General features: G+C 34.8%; 1 protein-coding gene across 3 annotated transcripts in view; it reads left to right on the plus strand.

Annotated features, from left to right (window-relative positions):
- Positions 1 to 21,094, plus strand: part of myom1b (myomesin 1b) — a 42,087-nt gene extending 20,993 nt beyond the window's left edge. For all 3 annotated transcript variants that reach the window (XM_065261801.1, XM_065261800.1, XM_065261803.1), the window contains 20 exons: positions 5,546 to 5,742; positions 7,803 to 7,929; positions 8,021 to 8,205; positions 8,286 to 8,400; positions 9,141 to 9,297; positions 12,814 to 12,920; positions 13,002 to 13,046; positions 13,150 to 13,286; positions 13,376 to 13,520; positions 13,608 to 13,667; positions 13,837 to 13,904; positions 13,985 to 14,098; positions 16,075 to 16,162; positions 16,338 to 16,376; positions 16,456 to 16,561; positions 16,749 to 16,912; positions 18,826 to 18,862; positions 18,952 to 18,974; positions 20,009 to 20,064; positions 20,196 to 21,094. In XM_065261801.1, the coding sequence (XP_065117873.1) occupies positions 5,546 to 5,742; positions 7,803 to 7,929; positions 8,021 to 8,205; positions 8,286 to 8,400; positions 9,141 to 9,297; positions 12,814 to 12,920; positions 13,002 to 13,046; positions 13,150 to 13,286; positions 13,376 to 13,520; positions 13,608 to 13,667; positions 13,837 to 13,904; positions 13,985 to 14,098; positions 16,075 to 16,162; positions 16,338 to 16,376; positions 16,456 to 16,561; positions 16,749 to 16,912; positions 18,826 to 18,862; positions 18,952 to 18,974; positions 20,009 to 20,064; positions 20,196 to 20,456 (2,231 nt within the window). In that variant the 3' untranslated portion in view covers positions 20,457 to 21,094. The remainder of the gene's footprint in view (positions 1 to 5,545; positions 5,743 to 7,802; positions 7,930 to 8,020; positions 8,206 to 8,285; positions 8,401 to 9,140; positions 9,298 to 12,813; positions 12,921 to 13,001; positions 13,047 to 13,149; positions 13,287 to 13,375; positions 13,521 to 13,607; positions 13,668 to 13,836; positions 13,905 to 13,984; positions 14,099 to 16,074; positions 16,163 to 16,337; positions 16,377 to 16,455; positions 16,562 to 16,748; positions 16,913 to 18,825; positions 18,863 to 18,951; positions 18,975 to 20,008; positions 20,065 to 20,195) is intronic.
- Positions 21,095 to 22,523: the final 1,429 nt, after the last annotated feature.

Below are 22,523 nucleotides of genomic sequence, written 5' to 3' on the forward strand. Positions count from 1 at the left end.
TTTGTGAATGCTTTGTTAAAGAGAAAAGTCTTAAGTTTAGTGATCGACGATGCCCAATTAATTTCATTGACATATAAAAGAGCGCCTGTCAATGCTTAAATTACTTTCAAACAATAATAATGGTTTATATTTGCAACAAAACCTGCAGCAATCGGAAAACAAAAGCAGACTGATCTCACGCAAAGTCGTGTTATAGTCACGAAAAATTGTATTAACTTATTTGTGTCCATGGAATGAAATTCAGCTTTTTTCATGCCTTGAGCACGAATGTTTTTTTCCTGTCACTCGCACAAATTTCTACAAATAGTATTTTGTGTCTATAGCGCGTCTTTCTTTTTCGTGTCATTTTATGTATTGATTTCTCATTGTTTTTTTTTATTTTCTTACTATTGTCATTTGGGGTTGGGGTTAGAATCACTTTCTGTTACATTTTTAGACATCCTAACCCAAACTTCAACTCTAACCCCAACTCCAGGCGAGAATAGTTTAAAAAACGGAATAAAAACATTTGAAACCAATATATAAAAGTGCATCCTAACACAAACCCCAAATCTAACCCCAAGCAACAATGATTTAAAAATAGGAAAAAACAATGAGAAAACAATACATAAAATGACATGAAAAAGAAAGTCGTGCCACTGACACGAAAAACTATTTATAAAAATTTGTGACACGAAAAAGACATAGAGACGAATAATTAATCAAATTTTTCGTGACTATAACACGATTTGTCATGAGATCAAGTTGTGTATGTCTGTTTAGACCCTGACGTGGTGCTAAGCACTTTTCCAAGTCAAAGATGTTTTTATAAATGTGAACGTTGCCGTGGATTTTTGATCACATCAGTGCTTATGCACGTATGAGGCCCCAAAAGTTTACTGTGTCCATTAAATAAACCATCTTGGGGGAAAAATGACAAAGTGTGTGTTGTTCATAAAGGATAAGCACAAGAAACACAACAGCGGTCAAAAGCATAAACTAACTCAATTATCTGTCATTACTAATTTCACCTGAGTGCTTCTTTCTCTTATTTTTCTTATAATCAGTGTTGGGGAAAGTTACTTTTAAAAGTAATGCATTACAAGGTACTCCCCCAAAAAGTAACTAATTGCTTTACTTAGTTACTTTTCATGGAAAGTAATGCTTATGTTACTTTTAAGTTACTTTTGCGTTACTTTTTTTGCAGGTATTTTTTATGACTGAGAAGTTCTGCATTCAAAAATTGCATATTTCCATCGCAAAAATGTCAAGCTCTGGTCTGCCATCATCATTTTACGTTAATACGTTCAGTTAAATGCAGTACATTGTTTTTTTAATATCAAATTAATTCAACTTAAAAGTAACTCGCATTACTTAAAAAAAAAGTTACTCAGATATTAATGTGTACATTTATAAAGTAATGCGTTACTTAACTCGTTACTTCAGAAAAGTCATATTATTACGTAATGCACGTTACTTGTAATGCGTTACCCCCAAAACTGATTATAATAAATTAAATATAGAGTAATAGTGGCAAATATGCTGCTTGTATTTGCATGCATACATGTTTTTTTGCTCTGAAAAGATGTAATTATTAGAAAATGTAGATTTGAATGTAAAAGCCAGTAGAGTGACTGACAGATGTGTTTTTATTGATGTTGCATTTTCTGATTTCTTTCTCTGGCTGTTCTCTTTGCTAACTCCTGTAGGGGGCGGTATTCCTCACGGTGTGTTTCTGGATTCAGTGGGTATTGGGGTTACACTAACTCAGCACAGCTCATGTAAAGTGAGCGAGCATGTAACTGCTGACGCACATATAACACGCTTAGCTAATGCTATTGAGAGGGTCGAGGATGGGGGTCAGAATGGGGATCACCAAGCCCTAAATGAAGGCAAACAGTGCAAGGGGGAGAACTTAGGGCCACCTGAACAGGTAGTTAATCGTAGCATTGAATTTTACACACACGACTGTATTCAATCAGAGCCAGATACAGGAACGTCTGATGATCGTAAGTGCGCAGTAAAATCTTCTGTGGAACCAGAGAAAGCAGGAGAACCCAGGAGGAGAGGACGAAGAGGCTCAGGTGAGAAGATGAAGGTTATGTTCGGATCCAGTTTTTTTGATCATCATCATCACCATCATCAGGAGTTGACCTCACCTGTCTTCTACTTTCTAGCTTTTTTAATTCATTTCTATGCATTTTTAATCTCTTGATTGCAATTGGTCAAATTCACTCCTTCATGATTATTTTGCTCAGTTTGTCAAATGGATGCAAGACCTCGCTCATCAAATTAGCATATTGCCATTGTTTTTTTCCATATTTTTATTTTGAATACTAAATCATAGTTCAGTTTTAAAAAATCTATTGGTCAGGCAATCCTGCTGGGAAATTCAGTTATCGTCAGTAGACGTCCATCTTAAACAAGCAGCAAACCAAACACAACAGTTCAGTTTAATCTGCATGTTTGCAGGAGGTTATCTTCTCAGAGAACTGGGTTCACAACGTGTCATATTATCTCCATGATTTAAACTAGAAATGAATATGAGCACTTTAACAGACATACAGAAATGTTGCCCTTTAAAAACTCTCTTAAATGAATCTAGCCTTATAAACATCCATCGTTAAGTATTGTACATTATTGTAAACATGAATTTTGTGCAACATGATCTCAAGAAAAGTCATGTTATAGTCACGCAAAATTTGATTAATTTATTCGTGTCCATGGCACGAAATTCAGCTTTTTTCGTGCCTTGATCACAAATGTCTTTTTTGTGACACTCGCATGAATTTCTATAAATAGTTTCTCGTGTCCGTAGCCTGACTTTCTTTTTCATGTCATTTTATTTATTGTTTTCTCTTTTTTTCCCTATTTTAAATCATTGTCGCTTGGGGTTGGGGTTAGATTTGGGGTTTGGGTTATGATGTACTTTTATGTATTGGTTTCTACATGTTTCTTCTTCCACTTTTAAAACTATTTTCGCCTGGAGTTGGGATTAGAGTTGGTGTTTGGGTTAGGATGTCAAAAAATGTAACCGAAAGTGATTCTAACCCAAACCCCAAGCGACAACGGTAAGAAAATAGGAAAAAAACAATGAGAAAACAATACATAAAATGACACACTGTAAAAAAAACTTTGCTGCCTTAAAGTTTTTGGTTAAATCAACTCAGATTTACGAGTCATGTCAACAGAAATTAGTTGTCATAACTTATAAAATAAAGTTGAGAAAAGTCAACTTACATTTATAAGTTATAACAACTCGCCTGTAGATATAACAACTCCTCTCTAGTCAAGATTAATAATAGTAAGTTGAAATGACTTCCAAGTTGATTCAACAAAAAATTTTAAGGCAGCAAAGTATTTTTTACAGTGCACGAAAAAGAAAGTCGTGCAACGGACATGAAAAACTATTTATACACAGTAAAAAATTGCAGCATGAAGTTAAAACAACTTGGTTTTGCAAGTCAGTTCAACCTACTATTTTAAGTTTTGACCTGTGATAAGTTGACATAACTTATAAAAACAAATTTAAATAGTTTAACTTATATTTTTATGTTACTTTAACTTAACAAATGATGTTGATTTGACAAAAATGCTGCATTTGTTTTACAGTGTAGAAGTTTGTGTGAGTGTCACGAAAAAGACATTCGTGCTCAAGGCATGAAAAAAAGCTGAATTTCGTGCCATGGACACAAATAAATTCATCACATTTTCCGTGACTATAACACGACTTTTCATGAGATCAGTCTGCTTTTGTTTGTTTTTACAAACCGAGGGATGAATTATTAAACCCACAACATTCTCTGTTGGGTAAGTTTTCATAACAACACTGTCCTCACAAATACATCAAAGGCATAGGCGGAGCATGCGGAGGGCTGGGGGGCCTGACCCTCCAATGGCTAAAAGGATTTTTATAAAATAAATTATATTCCACAACAAATATACATATTAATTTAAATTCTTATTCTAATTCTTACAACAATATTAGATGATACTTGAAACATTATCATATTTTATTTTAATGCATAGTCAGTGAATAAGTTTTTTATTAATTTTATTTTTTTAGTTTGCAGTAAAAATTATAGCACTTGTTTCAGTATAAATACTGTAATAGACCAGTCTACCCCCCAAACTCAAGCTACGCCTATGATCAAAGGATGATTTTTTTGCCACCAGCCACAACTGGCAATATGCTTGACACCTTCCCTATCACACAATCTCTTTCCTGGTCATAGCAATGTTTATTATTACTGCTTTGTATAAGCACACATTCATGGCATATGAGTAATGTATGTCTAACCATTGTGCCGTGTTTTTGTTTTTTTCATGTCATTATAATGAAAGATTATTGGATTTGTGTGTTTGTCAGGAGTCAGTATTTTTACACTTCTGTGATTTATTTGAACTATTTGCTCCGGTCATCATGGGATTCAGTCTCAGTTATGACCATTTTTTTTGTATGCCAATGATTGTTAACCAGTAGAGGGCCTCAGTAATCCTCCATGTCATCTGTATAGTGAAAAGACCAGCTTAAACCTAAGCTGGTTGGCTGGTTTAAGATGGTCTACCAGCCTGGTTTTAAGCTGATGTAGCAGACCCGTTTTATAGGAGTTTTGGCCATATCCCTACTGGTCCTACTTGGACCCACCAGCTTAACCGGCTTAACCAGCTTTGCTAGGCTGGGAGGACCTGCAAAAACCAGCCAACCAGCTTAGCCAAGCTTTCAGTCAGGTCAAGGTGGTTTAAAGTGGTGGTTCAGCTGGTCTTCCAGCTAAGATCAGATAAAAAGAGTCCAAAACCCTTCTAAAACCAGCCTGCTACACCAGCTTAACCATCTGAGGCTGGTTTTACCTGGTCCTTTCAGTAGGGATATTATACAATACAGTTAAAACTGTTCAATTGCAAAAAGTATATACTGTATATAAAGAAACTATCACATTTATTATTATATTACAGATATCATTTAATATGTTCTTCTAAAAGTATATAAACCAAGTAATATATGTAAAATGTCTTACTCAGTTATTAGATATTTATGCACTCACTGAACTCTTAGTAAGACTTTTTAAAGTTTGTTTCATTCCCTCAATCGTCAGTGGATTTATATTAGTCATATTGGCAAGTTTCTTCCATCAAGAGGATGTTACTTAGTTATTTATTGGAAGTGAATGTTTACTAAACACATTTTCAGATTGAAAAACCATAAGGGTGCCGTATACACCAAGGCGTTTACGCTGCCGTCAATGTCACTTCTCACTCGGCCGTCCAATCACAGTGGAGGAGGGGCGGGACAAATATCAAAACAACCAACCGGCGCATCATTCAACGAATGATAAACAAAGCAAAAGTATCATTGTAACCAAAGCACTTTGCTGAAAAAATACTGGCACGTGCCCACATTTGGTGCCCGCCTGGTGTTTTCAGTCATGCTAAAAGTCTTTGGTGTACATGCACCCTAACTTCTGTTAATAAATAAACAAGCATCAGAAGTGTTTGAATATTGTCATTGGTGGTGTTACTGTGTTATATGTTCTTCACTGCTAACTGTTGTGTTGTGCTATCCCAGCATCCCCTGCTCCTCCCTATGGCATCAATGTATTGGAAAGCGTGCGCGACTCAATGGTTTTGGCATGGAAACAGCCCACTTTCATTGGTGGAGCTGACATCACCGGATACTTCATAGATTATCGTGAGGTCATCGGTGGAGTGTCGGGAAAATGGCATGAGGCGAACATCAGGTCTGTCAGTGAGCGAGCATATAGAGTAAGTCCTGGTCTCATTTCAGCTTTTCCTTTTCATACATGAACTATCTTGGAAAAGTTACTTGGCCTTCATTTTCTTTTTCTGCTTTTCAAAGCCTTATATGGATTTAAACATTGTAGCCAAAAGTTTTGCCCCTCATAAAGTGTACTTACCAAAGAGACAGCAGCATGAGATACAGCATATAATTTGTGACCCTCACTGTAAGCACAGACAAGTTGATTCAACCCTAAAATATCAATTTTGTAATTTTGTAAAAAGTAATTTTAAGTTAAATCTACTTAAGATAGAAATAAAAGCAATAATGATAACAAAAACAACTGAAGTAGTAAAAATAAAGACAACAAACAGTTAAACAACACTCATATTATAGTAGCAGTTAACTTATGCATACTGCAATGCATGATGGGTAAAAAAAATTTAAATCCAGAAATTTCAATAAGATAGAATAAATTGATTCAACTCAAACGTTCTTGTTGAATGAGAGAAATCATGCAATTCATGCATTAAACTAAAACACTTGGATAATGGAGGACATATTTCAGGGTTTAAAGTGGCCATGAAACGGAAGTAGCGATTTTCTTATTTTCCCTGTGGTGACGTACACTGTAAAATATTGTTGCCTCAATGAACTATTTTATTAGTAACTAGTTCCACAGAAATTTTACTTTCACTCAATTTCTGTCTCCAAAGTGTTACCTAGTTGGCCCAAACTTGACTCAAATATAAATAAGTATGTTTGCTCAACTAGCTTTATAGTTCAACTAAAATGTTTTAATCTGTTGAATCTTTAAAAACTTACAGCATAGACTCTGTCAATTAAAAATTATAATTTTTTGAATATTGTGATTTTGATATTCAGATTCCAGATTTTCAAATACTGTATTTTCCGGACTATAAGCCGCACCGGAGTATAAGCCGTATCATTCAAAAATACATCATTAGGCGAAATAACATATGTAAGTCGCAGTGGACTATACGTTGCGTTTATTAAAAAAATTATTTCACAAAATCCAAACTGAAAAACAGACATTTAATCTGGAAAAGCAAGTTGTTCAACTAAACAATAGCAGACAGAACAGCAGGCTGAATAGATGTCTGTACGTTAAAGTAATATTATCAGTTATTTAAACGATAAACCATAGCATACAGAACTTACCTGGACAAACCAAAATTAATGAAAAGCTTATTTATGATGTAAACATCTCAATTTAAAAAAAATTGACCCTTACGACTGATTTTGTGGTCCAGGGTCACATGTGTTAATAAGAAAAATAATTATTAGTCAATGTTTGATTTAGTCAAATTAGTGAAAATATTTTTTGTGAAAGATAAAAATAAATGACATGTGGCGACCGGTGACTTATCTTCCGAAATATATGTGTTCATTGCGTCATGTGAACCTATGTGCATCATGCGTTATGTCAAAATATGTGCCTGCTGCTTATGATAAAAGAGACGCCCACGTTCACAAACAAGGCTCAAAAAAGACACTCACTTTGATTACTCTGATTACACATGAGATGAAGTGAGTATTTGGTAAACATGAGCGTTTTTTTTTTACTTCTTCGAAGCGTCTGCAGCAGGCTCGTATTTTGACATGACACGTGATGCACATAAGTTAACATGACCACCAAACATACATTTTGAAATGATGAACCACACAAAGATGGCTGCATTCATGTTGTTTCGAGCTTTGCATCGTGCACTCTCGAAAAAGAAGTCACCGGCCGCCACTAAATTAACCTTAGCAAGATGTCAATTATTCATATTTCAAAAATGTTTAAGATGACTTTACACCACAGAATATTAGCAATCAAAATTCAACATTGGCATTTAGTTCACAACTTTCTGTAGCTCAACTTGAACCCAGGAAACCCATAGATATAAAATGTACAGTTTAAATGCACCACAAGTCCCATTGGCTAAAAGTGTGTGCATAAATGTAAATGTTATAGATATTGTTGTATATCGTCAGTGAGAGTTTGAATTTCTAAAGTCCTCCAATTAGATCTACATACATGAACCTGTTTGAGACTTCTAACAGATTTATTCATCTCTAGGTTTCAGATTTAAAAGAGAACATGCTGTACCAGTTCCAGGTACGTGCTGCCAATATGGCGGGTGTTGGTATTCCATCTGTACCCAGTGACACATTTAAATGTGAGGAGTGGACCATTGCTGTACCTGGTAAACAACCCCATTCAAACACATTTACATGTCCACAGGCTAAACAAGACCATTTTTCTAAGAAATACATTTATCTGCATTTTTTCTTCAGGACCACCCCACGATCTCCAAATACAGGAGGTCCGTAAGAACTCTCTGGTGTTGCTATGGAAACCACCTGTCTACCAGGGCCGTGATGCTGTCAATGGATACTACATTGATATTAAGGAGGCCGATGCTGACTTTGAGAAGTGGAGGGGTGTGAATGAGAAAGCCACTGATCAGAAATACATAAAGGTTTGTGTGTGTGCAGGAGGTGATGGGGTTACGAAGAGTTTTTCACATTGATACTCAGTGATGTCTCTGTACGGTTCTAGATCGAGGATCTAAAGGAGGGCGAGTCGTATGTTTTCCGTGTGCGAGCTCAAAACAAGGCTGGTGTTGGAAAACCCTCAGAGGCCACAGAACCGGTTAATGCAGTGACCAAACCAGGTAATAAACCCATCTGCATTAACCATGTTGATGTTACTCACCAATCTTATTTATCTCAAAAATATCTATTTCAGCTAGTGAGTGTCAAAGTTTCATCACAGCAATGCATGAAGTTTAGATCAAACATACATCTTATAATAAAAGTCAAATTTGCTGCAAAAAAACAAAAACTTCATAAAAATCATTTTTTTCAATGCAAAACCCTCTAAGTGCGTCTGACATGTTTTTTTTTTGTAAATTAACGTTTTTATAAGGCTCTTATGTTTTGGTTCAGTAATTTCACTTTAATGCCAATTAATAATTATTAGTCAATAATTTAAATGCCTTTACTTCTTCACTGTCCTTTCTGAATAAAAGGTAAAGTCTCCAAAATCCGGTAAACCTCCTGTGCACTTAGAGGACTTTGCTGAAAATTCATTGTGCCGTTTTATGGATTCTGCCAACAAAGTGGTATTTCTGAATGGCCTGAGGCCGGGATTAAGAGGATTTGAAGTGAAAGTACTTGATGAACATACAATACGTGCTGACAGCATTTGGTTAATATAATTATCAAATTTTTGACTGAGGTGGCATTTAGGGGCTTTTGCATCTGAGCTCTTCATTTTTCCACACTTTTGTTGTTCCAAAACTGTAGATTTTCTTTGTTTCATTAAATTTATTGCTAAACCTTAAAGCAGCAAATCAGCAAAACTAAACAGCAATATTATCGATGTAATCCATCAGACCATTTTGTCCCGCAGGTACTTCAGAGATTGTTGTTGAAGTAGATGACGACGGTGTGATTTCACTGAATTTCCAGTGTTCTGACCTAAATCCTGACTCCAAATTTATCTGGTCCAAGAATTATGAGCCGATGACCGATCCTGATCGTATGACCCTGGAGACCAAGGGCAACAAGTATGTGTGTGGGGATGCACCAATACAAAATTTCTGTGCCTATATTCAATTACTTAAAATGACTTTTACCGATAACGATAGATTCCGATAGTTTTGCTTTTTACTTAACTCTTTCGTCGCCATTGACAAGTTATCTCGTCATTTAAGAGAAAACGTTCCTGCCAATGATGAGTTTTTACTGCAATCCAGATTTTCACTGTTATCCACTACGTGTCGCTTTTACACAACTTATAAAACACTGAAGCATCCAATGCTCCAAAAACAGTAAAAACTCCATGTTTTTATCATCATTCTGAATCTGATCTCTAACAAAAGTCCTTTACAAAAATTCAAATTATTTTAGCTTTTTGCTCAAAATTTGGTATTTTTGAAGAAACCTACTCATATTTAAGAGGTGTTAAGAAGAAAACATAAGAAGATATGAAAGTTTTGTTGTAGTTGTTGTGTTTGTTTGAAAGCAGAGGGTCTGTTCTTTCATTTTATATATTGTATGTTTATATATTTAAAGAAGATCTGGAAGGCATTAATTTTTTGTAAAAATCATAAAAAATGCTGGCGCTGGCTGGCAATTTTTTTTAAACGCTGGCTGGGAAAGAGTTTGGAATTATTATGTTGTGAAATCCTAAAAATGGAGAGTGTACAAATTACAATTCTGGTGCCTTATTCAATGCTATTTAATGGCAACTTGTACATATTCCACGAGGAGGTTAATATGTATTAATTCTTACCACCAAATTCTTAAATTTTTCTACGATTTGCTTTTGCCCCAGTGATGTTGGGGTAAGAGGTGGGGTTTTGTTATTGTTTATTTTTATGTTATCTTATGTTTTTGTATGATTCACCTCGTATGAATTAATTCGAATTAGCCAACTTCTAAAAAACGTACGAATTCTCATACTATCAGGCTGCATTATCACCCAATTTAAAATAATCACACAGTTTGAGCTCTAATGCTCTTTTTGATTGCCAGGATAAAATCTGTCCTGATCATTGGCTGTTATTTTTAAATAATCGGTCAATGTCCGCACTCCAAAAAAATATTTTCTTACTTAGTAGTTTTGTCTATTTTTAGTACACTGCAAAAAATTATTTTCAAGAAAAAAAATTATTGTTATTTTTGTCTTGTTTTCAGAAAAAATATAAAAAAAATTCTTAAATGAAGATGCTTTTTCTTGATGAGCAAAACGACCCAAGAAAATTAGACAAAAAAATATGAAATTAAAGTGATTTTGTGCATAAAACAAGCAAAAAAAATCTGCCAATGGGGTAAGCAAAAAAATCTTGAACATTTTTCTTAAACACTAAATTCAAAAATTTGCTACCCCATTGGCAGATTTTTTTGCTTTATGCACAAAATCACTTAAACTTTATATTTTTGGTCTAAAAACTACACTTATTTTTTTGGGGTAATTTTGCTCATCAAAAAAAGCATCTTAATTTAAGAATTGTTCAATATTTTTACCGGAAACAAGACAAAAATTCTTTAAAGTCATTTTTTGCAGTGTACAATTATACAAATAAAAAAGATGCATTTTCTTAAAAAGCTAAATTACCTAAAAAAATAAGTCTAGTTTTTAGACAAAAAATATCAAATTTAAGTGAATTTATGCTTAAAACAAGCCATAAATAATAATAACAATCTGCTAATGGGGTAAGCCAATTTTTTTTAAAGTGTTTAGGATTTTTTTGTTGTTGCACAAATTCACATAAATTCACTTAAATTTGATATTTTTTGTCTAAAACTAGACTTTCTGAGGACATTTTGCTCATCAAGGAAACGCATCTTGATTTAAGAATTTATAGATAATTGTACTAAAAACACAAGTCATTTTTGTAGTCCAATAGTGGGGGGAAAATGCTTTTATCTGCGATTATAAGCCAATATATCGGTGCAGGGGCGCCGCTAGCAATTTTGGGCCCTATGAAAGAATAGGGGGTCAGGCCCCCACCATACCCATTTCACACCAAACATCCAATCCAACCTACTGTAGCTATTCAAAATCTTTGTCTGTAATTTAATAATACAGAACTATTTCTTTTGCTATTGTTATGACCACAATTATCAGTATTTATAGACACCTACAATGTCTGTAGCTAAGATAATTTATTGTGTAATGTAAATTTAATTGAAAAATACAGTACATTAATCGAATATTCAGAGAAAATGCAACGTTCTTAAAGATTAAAGATAAATGTGACCATGCCTGTGAAAACCCAGCTGAAGTATTTCTTTGTGATTTACTGTTTTCCACATAAATTCATCCTACGTAATGTAAAGAACATTTTGTGAAAATATGAACTTGATATATTTAATGTTGACTGAGTAATGTCATGTCAGCGATTGAAATCATAGTGAAATTAATGCTTGAAATTAAACTGTGATGCTTTTATTTCACAATAAGATTTGAGACTTTAGTCTGATTTTCACATGCAGTCTCAGTGACATACTTGAGCTGTTACACACATACCATTGTAACATTTAAAAATGGCGAACAACAACAATGCATCTTTTCTATACCTTATGCCTCAAATAAGACTGGGTCAAAAATGCTTGACCAAAGCCTGTATTATAATTATTAGCATTATTTATAAGGTAAAGAACAAGTTTCACACACCAGCAGCTTCAGTAAAGCAAAAATAACGACAGATCATTGAAACTGTGAACTTGAGAAAACAGCTTTACTGTTATTAAATGATTCTTCAGACTGTTTTTTAATCAACGGGGCTCTAAAATGAAATGAATGACAACTATAGCAGATTACAACATAGATTTCCATTGATTTCTTAAACCTGTTGCAAGGTGAGAAGCTTTAATAACTGGACTAGTTTAGCCTTAGTTGCATTTCAGTTTTATCAAAATCAACTCGATTCACGACTGCATAAAAATCCTTCCTTGGCATATTGTGTTACAAAACATTGAAGTGTGTAACCGATCGCATTTCTAGTTTATGTTAATTAGCTTATATGGGCTACGTTAAATAAAACAGCTTATAAGGGCTTAGAATCATAACACAAAACAGGGAACGTAAATCACCTTGTTTATTTTTAAACTGAGGTGAACAGAGCGAAGACTTTACAGTGGAAAGAAAACTGCATTGTATTGCTCCAGCGTCACATTGTGTAAACTGCATTTTTAGTAAGGAAGTGCACATATGCAGATATCATAGCAAATAGCAGTAAATACACACACCTTGTTCTCTTCTGAAGTTCACGCGCACTGTGAGACCGTGGATTGAAGACGGCGCTAACACGCAGAGTAAAGACGGGGCGAAGCTAAGAGGGCTCAGGGTTGCGTTTGCGGCACAGTCCTTGGCTGGGGCCCTCAAAAGTTAATGGGCCCTTAGAATCGTCCTAACTTTTCCCCCCTTTACGGCGCCCCTGTATCGGTGCATCCCTTGTGTGAAGTATATGTGATTTTCAACTTTTTACAAGTTATTAAATTGAAAATAACGTTATAATAAACTTAATAAAAATATTGGCAAATTAATGAAAATAATTTTAATATTTATTCTGTAGGTCTAAAGCGACCTTTAAGACGCCTTCAGAAGAGGATTTGGGAGTCTACTCTTGTGTTGTCACCCACACCGATGGAGTTTCAGCCAGTTACACTCTCTCTGAGGAAGGTAAATATATATTTATATATCTGTTTCATCTGAGTTTTACCGTGGTAACTTTTGATCAATGATGACATCATGTTCCAAAAGGTCTAAAGGAGCTCCTGAAAATCAGCCATGAGCACAAGTTCCCTAGTAAGTATCTCATCTCAGCGTGCACATGGGAAAATAGTTAGAAAATCTGTGTAAAAGAGCAGATTTGTTAAGCGTTTCCTAACGTTCTCCTGTCCCCATGCAGCGATTCCTCTGAAGAGCGAGCTGGCCGTGGAGTTGCTGGAGAAGGGCAGAGTTCGTTTCTGGCTGCAGGCGGAGAAGATGACTGCCAATGGAAAAGTTGAATATGTGTTCAATGACAATATGATATCCCAGGGAGAGGTCAGAGGAAAACAAACGCAGACACGCACAGTAAATCATGACGTATGACTCGGACTGCATATAGATTTTTCGTTTGGTTTGCGTTGCAGAAATACAAGATGAACTTTGATAAAAATACAGGCGTTATTGAGATGTTCATGGAGACGCTGAGCAAAGAAGATGAGGGAACGTTCACTTTCCAACTTCAGGACGGCAAAGCCACTAATCAATCCAGTCTGGTTCTGATTGGAGATGGTAAATATAAACATCTGCCTACATGTACATGTACGGTCTGTATCATGTGTTGAGTTTGTACTGATGATGGTGTCTCATTGATTTCAGTCTTTAAGCAGTTACAGAAGGAATCAGAGTTTCAGAGGAAGGAATGGCACAGGAAACAGGGTAAGACTTCAAGATACAGTACACTTCAATGTATATAAATGTAATGTGCAATGAATATTGAAGTAGGATGACATGCATATTAAAAATTCGTATTAAATGCACTATAATGCACAAAAATGACACAAAGATTACAATAATATTGCATGTGTGTTTTGTGTGTTTACTACAGGTCCACACTTTGTGGAGTATCTTAGTTATGAAGTAACACCTGAATGCTGTGTTAGACTGAAGTGCAGGGTGAGCTCTCTCTCTCTCTTTCTCTCTCTCTCTCTCTCTCTCTCTCATTCCTCACATATATGTTTGAATCCATCCTGCAGGTTGGTAATATGAAGAAAGAGTCTGTCGCTTTGTGGTATAAAGATGGACGAGAGATTAAAGTCAATGAGAAACTGGATTTCTCTGAAGGAGTGTTGACCCTGGAAATCGCTCAGGTAATCTACTACCATTGAAAATATTTTATTAAGAACTTCATTAACTTTTTTCCCGCCATTGACGAGTTTTCTCGTCAATTAAGAGAAAACATTTCCCTGCCAATGTTGCTTTCCTGACGAGTTTTTACGGCAATCTGTAATTCCGCTTTTATCCACTCTTACCCAATTTATAAAAAAACTAAAGCAAAAAATAATTTTATTAATTAATTTAAATGTAATTAATGTTTTTATAATTGTTTTGAATCTGAACTTTAACAAAATTCCTACAAAAATGCAATTATTTCAGCTTTTTGCTCAACATTTTGTATTTTTAAAGAAACCTACCCATATTTAAGAGGTTTTAAAAAGAAAACAAATGAAGATAGGATGAAATGTTTTTTCCCCGTTTTGTTTGTTTGAAAGCAGAGGGTCTGTTCTTTTATTTGATATATTTGTATGGTTTTATATATTTATAGAAGAACATTTTCTGGAAGACATTTTGTGAAACTCACAAAAAAGGATGGCAGAAAATAAGTTAAAAATAAAAGTAGGATTTTTGGTTTTAAATTCATAACTATACGGGGGGGGGGTGCTAGGGGGGCATTGCCCCCTCCAGATTTTCCCTCTGCCGCCCCAAAAATGTCCAGCCAATAGGCCTGGGCCGGTAACCGGATTATCGCCACACCGCAGTTATGTGACGCACGGCGCGGGTCTGAGCTCCTAACCGTCATGACTGCCAAAAAAAATAAAAAATTGGGCTGCACTTGTGTGTACATGTGGGGATGTTATACACATCTAGCCTACCACAGTGGCCATTTCTAAAGCAGGACACTTTTGTGTCTTTTTTGCAAAAAGAAAGATGTTTATGGTAAGGGTCTAGGACAGAGGCGGTCTGCCCGAATGCACACGAGACGGAGGCGGACCGCGTCATCTTGCGCACACACGCATCTCCGTGCAGCTTCCAACCATAGACAAGCATGGACACATATGCAGTACAAGTGATTTCTCATACAAATGATTATTTTCCCAGACCGTCAGGGCAGCAATAGGTTGCATCATTTACAGGCCATTCACAAATTAAGGATAGAAAATTGGCGAAATGTCTATAGGCACATGTGGACATGCACAATGCGATATCTTTTTTATTTTAAGTGATAATTTTAATTGTTCAAGTTGTTGAATGTTGAAATTGAAGAAATGTTGAAGAAAAAAATATTCACTTTACATGTTCCTTAAGTCATTTGCACTTGTTTTGGATTGAAGATAAACAAATCATGCATGTTATTTAACTTGTTGTCTTGCCAATAAACCGCGGGAATTTGTTGATTACCGACTGCGGCAAGAAAAAAATCCAAACCGGCCCAGCCCTACCAAAAGTAGTGTCTCTTTACACAAACACCATCCCTTATTGGCAAATCCTATTTATATTCGCTCCCGCCCACCAATGTCTGGTTGTCTTACTCAAAGCTCAGAGGTCGCTTCAGTAGTATTTAAGACATGAAAGTATTACTATTCTTTACGACAGTAACGCATCTTCAAAATATATATCAGAAAAAATCCAATTAACTATTACATGAACGTAATAACACAACACATATTAATATGAAACTATTATATTTATAATAAAACATCCCCAAAATAGCCCCTTATCCTTTCTTAGACTCACCTCATTATTTATTCAAATACAACAGCCAATGGTGAGTCTCCAGCAGCTTTCCATATGTTTGTTTTCGATGTAGTTCTTTTTATTCAATTATTTCAATTCAATTTTATTTATATAGCGCTTTTCACAATTATTTGCGAAAATAAAATTCCTGACTACCCCCTCAGTCCAGTAAGCGTAGTACCGGGCCTGGGTGACAAGGGTTTTTTTAAGAATGGAAAATAATATGAATTATAATAAACAAATGTTTGCTTTAGTACAAGCCTGGTAGTCTCACACGCTGTAGATATTTGTTTTATAATCAGTTTTGTGTTTGTATGTTTGTAAATGGCAGATCTCAAAGAAGGATGCTGGGATCTATGAAGTGGTTGTAAAGGACGACAGAGGCAAAGACACATCAACCCTTAACCTAACTGATCAAGGTGACGTTAGCAGAGCTCTGTTTGAATACTAAACTTTGATGTTAGTTTATTTGATAGATTAATAATAACAATCGGCCTGCAGAAAAAGCACTTGAAACCCCTTAGTAACTACATAGTAACTCCATGATACATTCTCTTGTCCTTTTGTAAATCTGTTTCTATCTTTTGTTTTCAGGATTCAAAGATTTGATGAATCAAGTCTTCAGTGTTATTGGTAAGAAATCTCTCTTTAAAGTCCTCATGTGGATCTGTCTTTATTGTACATAATCTGGTGTGATGTTGTGTTTCTCCAGCAAACTCCTCGACTCCTCTGAAGATCCAGAGCACTGAAGAAGGAATCCGACTCTACACGTTTGTCAACTATTATAATGATGAACTTCACATCACCTGGCATCACAAGTAAGGAACAATTACAGTAAGATAACTAAAAGTCGGGTTCAAATACTGATCCATACATAGTGATAAATAATGTATATAACATTGTCTGCTAAATGCTTAAAAGTAAATAATGAACAATTAAACCTCACCAAAACTGAAACTATAAAGACACCATCTGTAACAGAGAGAGTGTTTGTGTTTTTTAAAGGGATGCTGCGATCGCCTTCACAGACCGCATTAAGAGCGGTGTGGTAGGTGAGCAGCTCTGGCTGCAGATCTCTGAACCCACAGAGAAAGACAAAGGGAAATACGCCATTGAGTTCTTCGATGGGAAAGGAGGTCTGCGTAGAACCGTTGAACTGGCTGGACAGGGTGAGGAGACGCATGTTTCATATATAATCCTGTAGAAACACTCAGTTTCAAACCCTGCTGAGCTGCCTTACTGCCACATCAACTGAAATACAACCTTCTTTAACTCTTCTCCCGCCAGCATTTAAAAAAAAAGTTTTATGATTTTTAAAAAAAGTTTAATGCCTTTCAGAAAATGTTCTTCTTTAAATATATAAACATACATTACATATAATATTATATATGAAATGAAAGAACAGACCCTGCCCTTTCATACAAAAAATATTCATCCTATCCTCATTTGTTTATCTTCACTCTTTTTATCACCTTTCAGTTTTAAAAATACCAAATTATGAGAAAATTGCATTTTTGTAAAGGACTTTTGTTAGAGATCAGATTCAGAGCGATCATCAAAACATACACAAATTTTTTACTGTTTTTGGATCAGTGGCTGCTTTAGTATTTTATAAGTTGGGTAAGAGCGCCACCGAGTGGATAATAGCAGAAATATGGTTTGCGTCATTGGCAGGGAAATGTTTTCTTTTAATGGATGAGATAACCACATTGGCTAAAAGGATTTTTATAAAATAAATTCCACAACAAATATACATATTAATTTAGGTTCTTATAAATTTTAAAATGTTACTTAGTAAGATGCTTTGTAAATCAATTGTTAATCTGGTAACAATAGGTGGATTTATCAAAACGTGGCGATCAGTAAAGTTGCTTTTTCCCAACTGTCCAATCACAATGGAGGGGGGAAAATATTTTTTCTTGCACTGTATAAAGTGGGAAAGGTATTTTTATTTTTAAAATAATTATATTTAATTATATAAAATATAATATAATATAAATGTTGTTTATAAAATGTAATTCATTATGATTTAGAAAATATTTGATTACTGTTTATATTAAAAACGGGAGTTTTTAAATACAATGGTAGTAATTTTATTCAAATTAAAGTTTTCATATTATTAATTAAACATACCAAAAATTGTCCTCATTCTTAACTATTAACTGTGTTACAGTAAAAAAAAAATGAAATCCATTATCATGTTTTTTTTTTTATCTAACATTCAGGCTATGTTATTTTAAAGTAGTCAATGAAAATGGTTTTCATTCATTTTAATGATTTAGTTTGCGGTAAAATTCATAGCACATGTTCTGTTGTAGATACTATGATAGACCAGTCTGGCCGCCCAGGATCAAATGTCAAGCTACGTCTATGAAGATAACTCGTCAATGGCGGGGAAAGAGTTAAAGTCTGTGTAAAGTCTGATATCAAATGTGTTCTCAGTTTGTGACACCATAGAAAAATATGTGTTATTAACCACACAAAATAAATAAAACAAGTTCAAAATCTTAGAAAAATAAGCAGGATTCTGGGGGCGTGTCCGCTGTCGGCACTGAACCACGCCCACTCACGGGAATGGCGCCGCCTCACTCAACTTTCAAATATCGCTACAACCTGAATGGATGCTTGCGATTGTGTTAGGGGCGGGCCATGCTTGGTGGCTCTATTGCATCATCGAGCTACCGTTTAAGCCCCGCCAAAATAATCCTGAACATAGAAATGTGGAAAAACTGTTTGATGGTGTAATACCACAAATCAATACTACATAGTTCACAGACTTTGTAACATGTTTCAGCAATATATTTCTAACATATAAACGCAATTCTCTGAAATGACTTTACAGCGACTTAAAGTGCACTGCATAAACAGCATGTGCAAAGCAAATAGCTCTCCTCCAGTTTTAAGATGTTCAATTAATGCGGCATGCACAAATATTTAGGAAAATAATAAATTTTTATTAGGTTTATTTATGTGAGCTATGTTATTATGTCTAAACACCCACTGTCTCAATAGACGTCCCATCAGGTTTTAAAGCAGAATTAATGTGTGTAATAAATAATCATTGAGATGTTTCTCTTTTCAGCATTCGATGATGCATATGCTGAATTTCAAAGACTCAAGTAAGTGACCGATTCTGAATGATATTCACATCAGGTTAATAACTTTTAAGTTAATGTTTTCTTCTCACACTTCTTGATGTTTTTTTTAGGGCTGCAGCCATCGCTGAGAGGAGTGAGTAGAAGAAACATTCACAAACATTTCAATGTCTTCATAAGACAGAAAACACCAGCTCACTTTTTGTTCGATTTAACTGCATTAAATCTAATAATTAGGGAAGTACATTAATCCAGTATCATGTCCACCAAACACATATTTTCAATTTTATAAGCAGCTTAATGGTTTATTTGTGGTCCTTCATTGCAGTTTATAACTTAGCTCATGGGTCTTTAACACCCTTAAGTTTCAATGCAAAGAAATATTTTTGGGTAAAAATTAGGCATCAAACAGAAATGCATTAATTGCCTAATAATTAAAAACTAAAACTGAAGAAGAGCATAATATTCCCATGATAAAATCTGTGAAGTTAAATTAAAATTGTATGTAGTATGTGAAAAAGTTATTATTTTAAAATCTTTGGAACGTAAACATCATAAGAAAGTGTGTTAAAGGGGACATAACCAGAAAATGTATTTTAACCAGAATTGGGACTCCCCAGTGCTTCTATCAACCTAGAAAACTTGAAAAAGTAACTTAGTTTTGGTAAAGCATGTGAAAAAATAGCTCATAGAAATTTGGCTCCCCTTGTGATGTCAGAAGGGGATCTTATTATAATAATACTGCCCCTTAATCTGCACTATCCAACCACAGCACTGCTGTTTAGTGCAGAATGAGATAGAGAGTTTCTATTTTTTGTTTCAATTTCAACAAACCGTCATTATGGTGATCAGTGTTTGCATATCATCAGCTCATTTGCATTTTAAAAGACACACCCAAAAACGGCAAATTTTTGCTCACACTTAGAAATTGGCAATTTTAACATCTTATAATAAATTATCTATATGGTATCTTGAGCTAAAACTTCACATATGTACTCTGGGAAGACCAAATATTTATTTTACATTTAAAAAAAATCTTGTGATAAATAATTAATCTATAATTTGGTACCTGGGTCCTTGGCCTGAAAAGGTTAAAACATCTGACTTAACTGGTAATGTATAAATGGTTTTAATTTAGATTTTTAATTTGAATGATTTATTATTTCCCAGATCGTGCTCGTGTGGCAGGTGGGCTGCCTGATGTCGTAACCATACAGGAAGGAAAGGTAATATAGCACTGTTCTTCTCTTAAGAATCTTTCTATTGGTAAAAAAATGTCAATGCAGTTTTACCTCACAAATGACAAAACCGCCATTCCTGTATCTTCGGTAGCTTCACCTCTGTTTCTTTCACGCAGGCTTTGAACCTGACGTGCAACATCTCGGGAGATCCGTCTCCTGAGGTCACCTGGTTGAAGAACGAGCGTGAGATGGTTTCCGACGATCACTACATCCTCAAATTTGAGTCGGGCAAGTTTGCAAGTTTCACTATCACCAGCGTCAACACGTCCGACTCCGGCAAGTACAGTATCCTGGTGAAGAACAAGTACGGTACGGAGAGCGGCGATTTTACTGTAAGTGTCTTCATCCCAGACGAGGTGGTCGGCAAGAAAAAATAAACTAAAGAGAAAACAAATTATAGTAAATTAAATATTTAATCATAGAAAGGTATATGTACAAAAATATAATGCCCCTGTGTTCAATCATTTGGATTAAATATCTAAAGGTTTGTGGTGGATGAAGAGTAACTATGATGCTGATATCTTGACTGTGGATGAAAAGTGTTGGTCCCATAAACCCAAACTAATAGCTCTTAAATCAGAAACAGACTGTTATTTATTGAATCATCTGTTTTGTTCATGGTGTTAGTAAAATTGTTTCAACCTCATCATAAAGCAAGAGCAGTGTTGTGAGTCCAGGCTGTGTTGTGTGTTTGTGTCGTGTTGTAGATTAAATGAGAAGAAACAGATGCACAAACTGTGTGCGTGATAGTTTAATAGTTTCGAATCGAAGGAGAAGCTCTATGTCAGTTTTTCATTATTCTGTTTTTAAAAGCAGCGGGTTGCAACATAATCTGAGATAAAATGTTTCTGTGAATGCTTACATCACTAATACATCACCGCATGCTTATAGTGACATCACTATCACTTTGTGAAGACATATTGATGAGAGAAAACATCACTTCCTGTGTGACCTCACAGATAATGATATGACTCCTTTTGTGATTTTCAATAAATGCAGCACAATTCTCTCCCTTTCCTGTCTGTGTGTCATTTCACTGTGTTGTTGATGTATTTTTCCTCTTCTTCACACTGCACATCCCTCTGTCCTGAATCATGAATCCTGCATCTGAGAGTCCTGATGTCGTCCTGAACCCAACCTGAACACCGTCAGCTCCAGACCTAACCTGAACACATTTCTCAACACATGATACACAAATACTGCTGTTCTGTTCTCATAACCCAATCAAAATATCATCAATAAAACACTTATAACAGTGCTAACACAACTTTGATGTGAATCAAAGAGTCATTTAAAGAAATAACAGAGACATAAGAGTGATGTGATAGTTAATGTTTACTGTTTTCAGTAAGATCAAAAGTTGACTCTGGTTTTGTGGTCCGGGTCAAATACAGTATACATGGACACATTGTAGTGTATTATCATTTTTTTATGCCAAAATCATTACGGACGTTAAGTAAAGATCATGTTCCAAGAAGATATTTTGTAAATTTCCTATCGTAAATATATCAAAAATGTATTTATGATTAGCAATATGTGTTACAAAAGGGCATTTTCTTAATATTTTACCCCAGATTCCAGATTTTCAAATAGTTGTATCTCAGCCAAATACTGTCCTATCCTAACAAACCATACATCAATGGAAAGCTTAATTATTCACACCCATAAGTAAATGTGGTCCCATACGAATTTGTTTTTTTTAAATATAGCCTTTAAAATATTTATTTAGGCCTCTATATTTCAAACCAAGGAAAAATATACAATTGGAAGAAAAACGTAGTTTTTTGTTACAAACCTGTAAATATAACAGGTTTTAAAAGGTTTAAAGTGTGGGGGGGGGGTGAAAAGGTGATGTACACCTTCAAATTAATATAACTCTGGTATTTTTTTAGTCTAGAAGCCTAATTTTGGTCTTGTTTTAAAGTCTTCCGTTTTTTTACGGAAGTGTTTAGAGGTGAAAATATAATTTTTAATAGCAGTTTACATTTTTTGTTATAAATCAAAAATGTTAGTTAGTTAGTTATAACTTTATTATCCCCTTGGGGAAATTTTTTTGCTTATAGTATTATCTTTACTACATAAAATTATCAATTTTTTGCTGCTAAAAGGTTTTGAAATATGAAAACTACATTCTTCACTCTAAAAATGGCTGGGTTATTTTTGACCCATAATGGGTAAATATTGGACAGAACACATGTAAAAAATGACCCAATGTTGGGTTGTTGTTATGCAACACAAAATAGTGACTGCACACTCACTTGCAAAATAATTTTATTGACACTAAGATTATTTTGCAAGTAAGTGTGCAGTCTCTATTTTGTGTTATATATTTGGATTTATTCTTTTTGGCACCTCGGACGGAGTGCGTTTGTTCCTATTTTTTTATGATTTGTTGTTATGCAACCATGGTATATAATAACCCAGCAGTCGGGTTAAAATAACCC

The sequence above is a fragment of the Paramisgurnus dabryanus genome, chromosome 2 (genome assembly GCF_030506205.2).
Source record: "Paramisgurnus dabryanus chromosome 2, PD_genome_1.1, whole genome shotgun sequence".
Lineage (NCBI taxonomy): Eukaryota > Metazoa > Chordata > Actinopteri > Cypriniformes > Cobitidae > Paramisgurnus > Paramisgurnus dabryanus.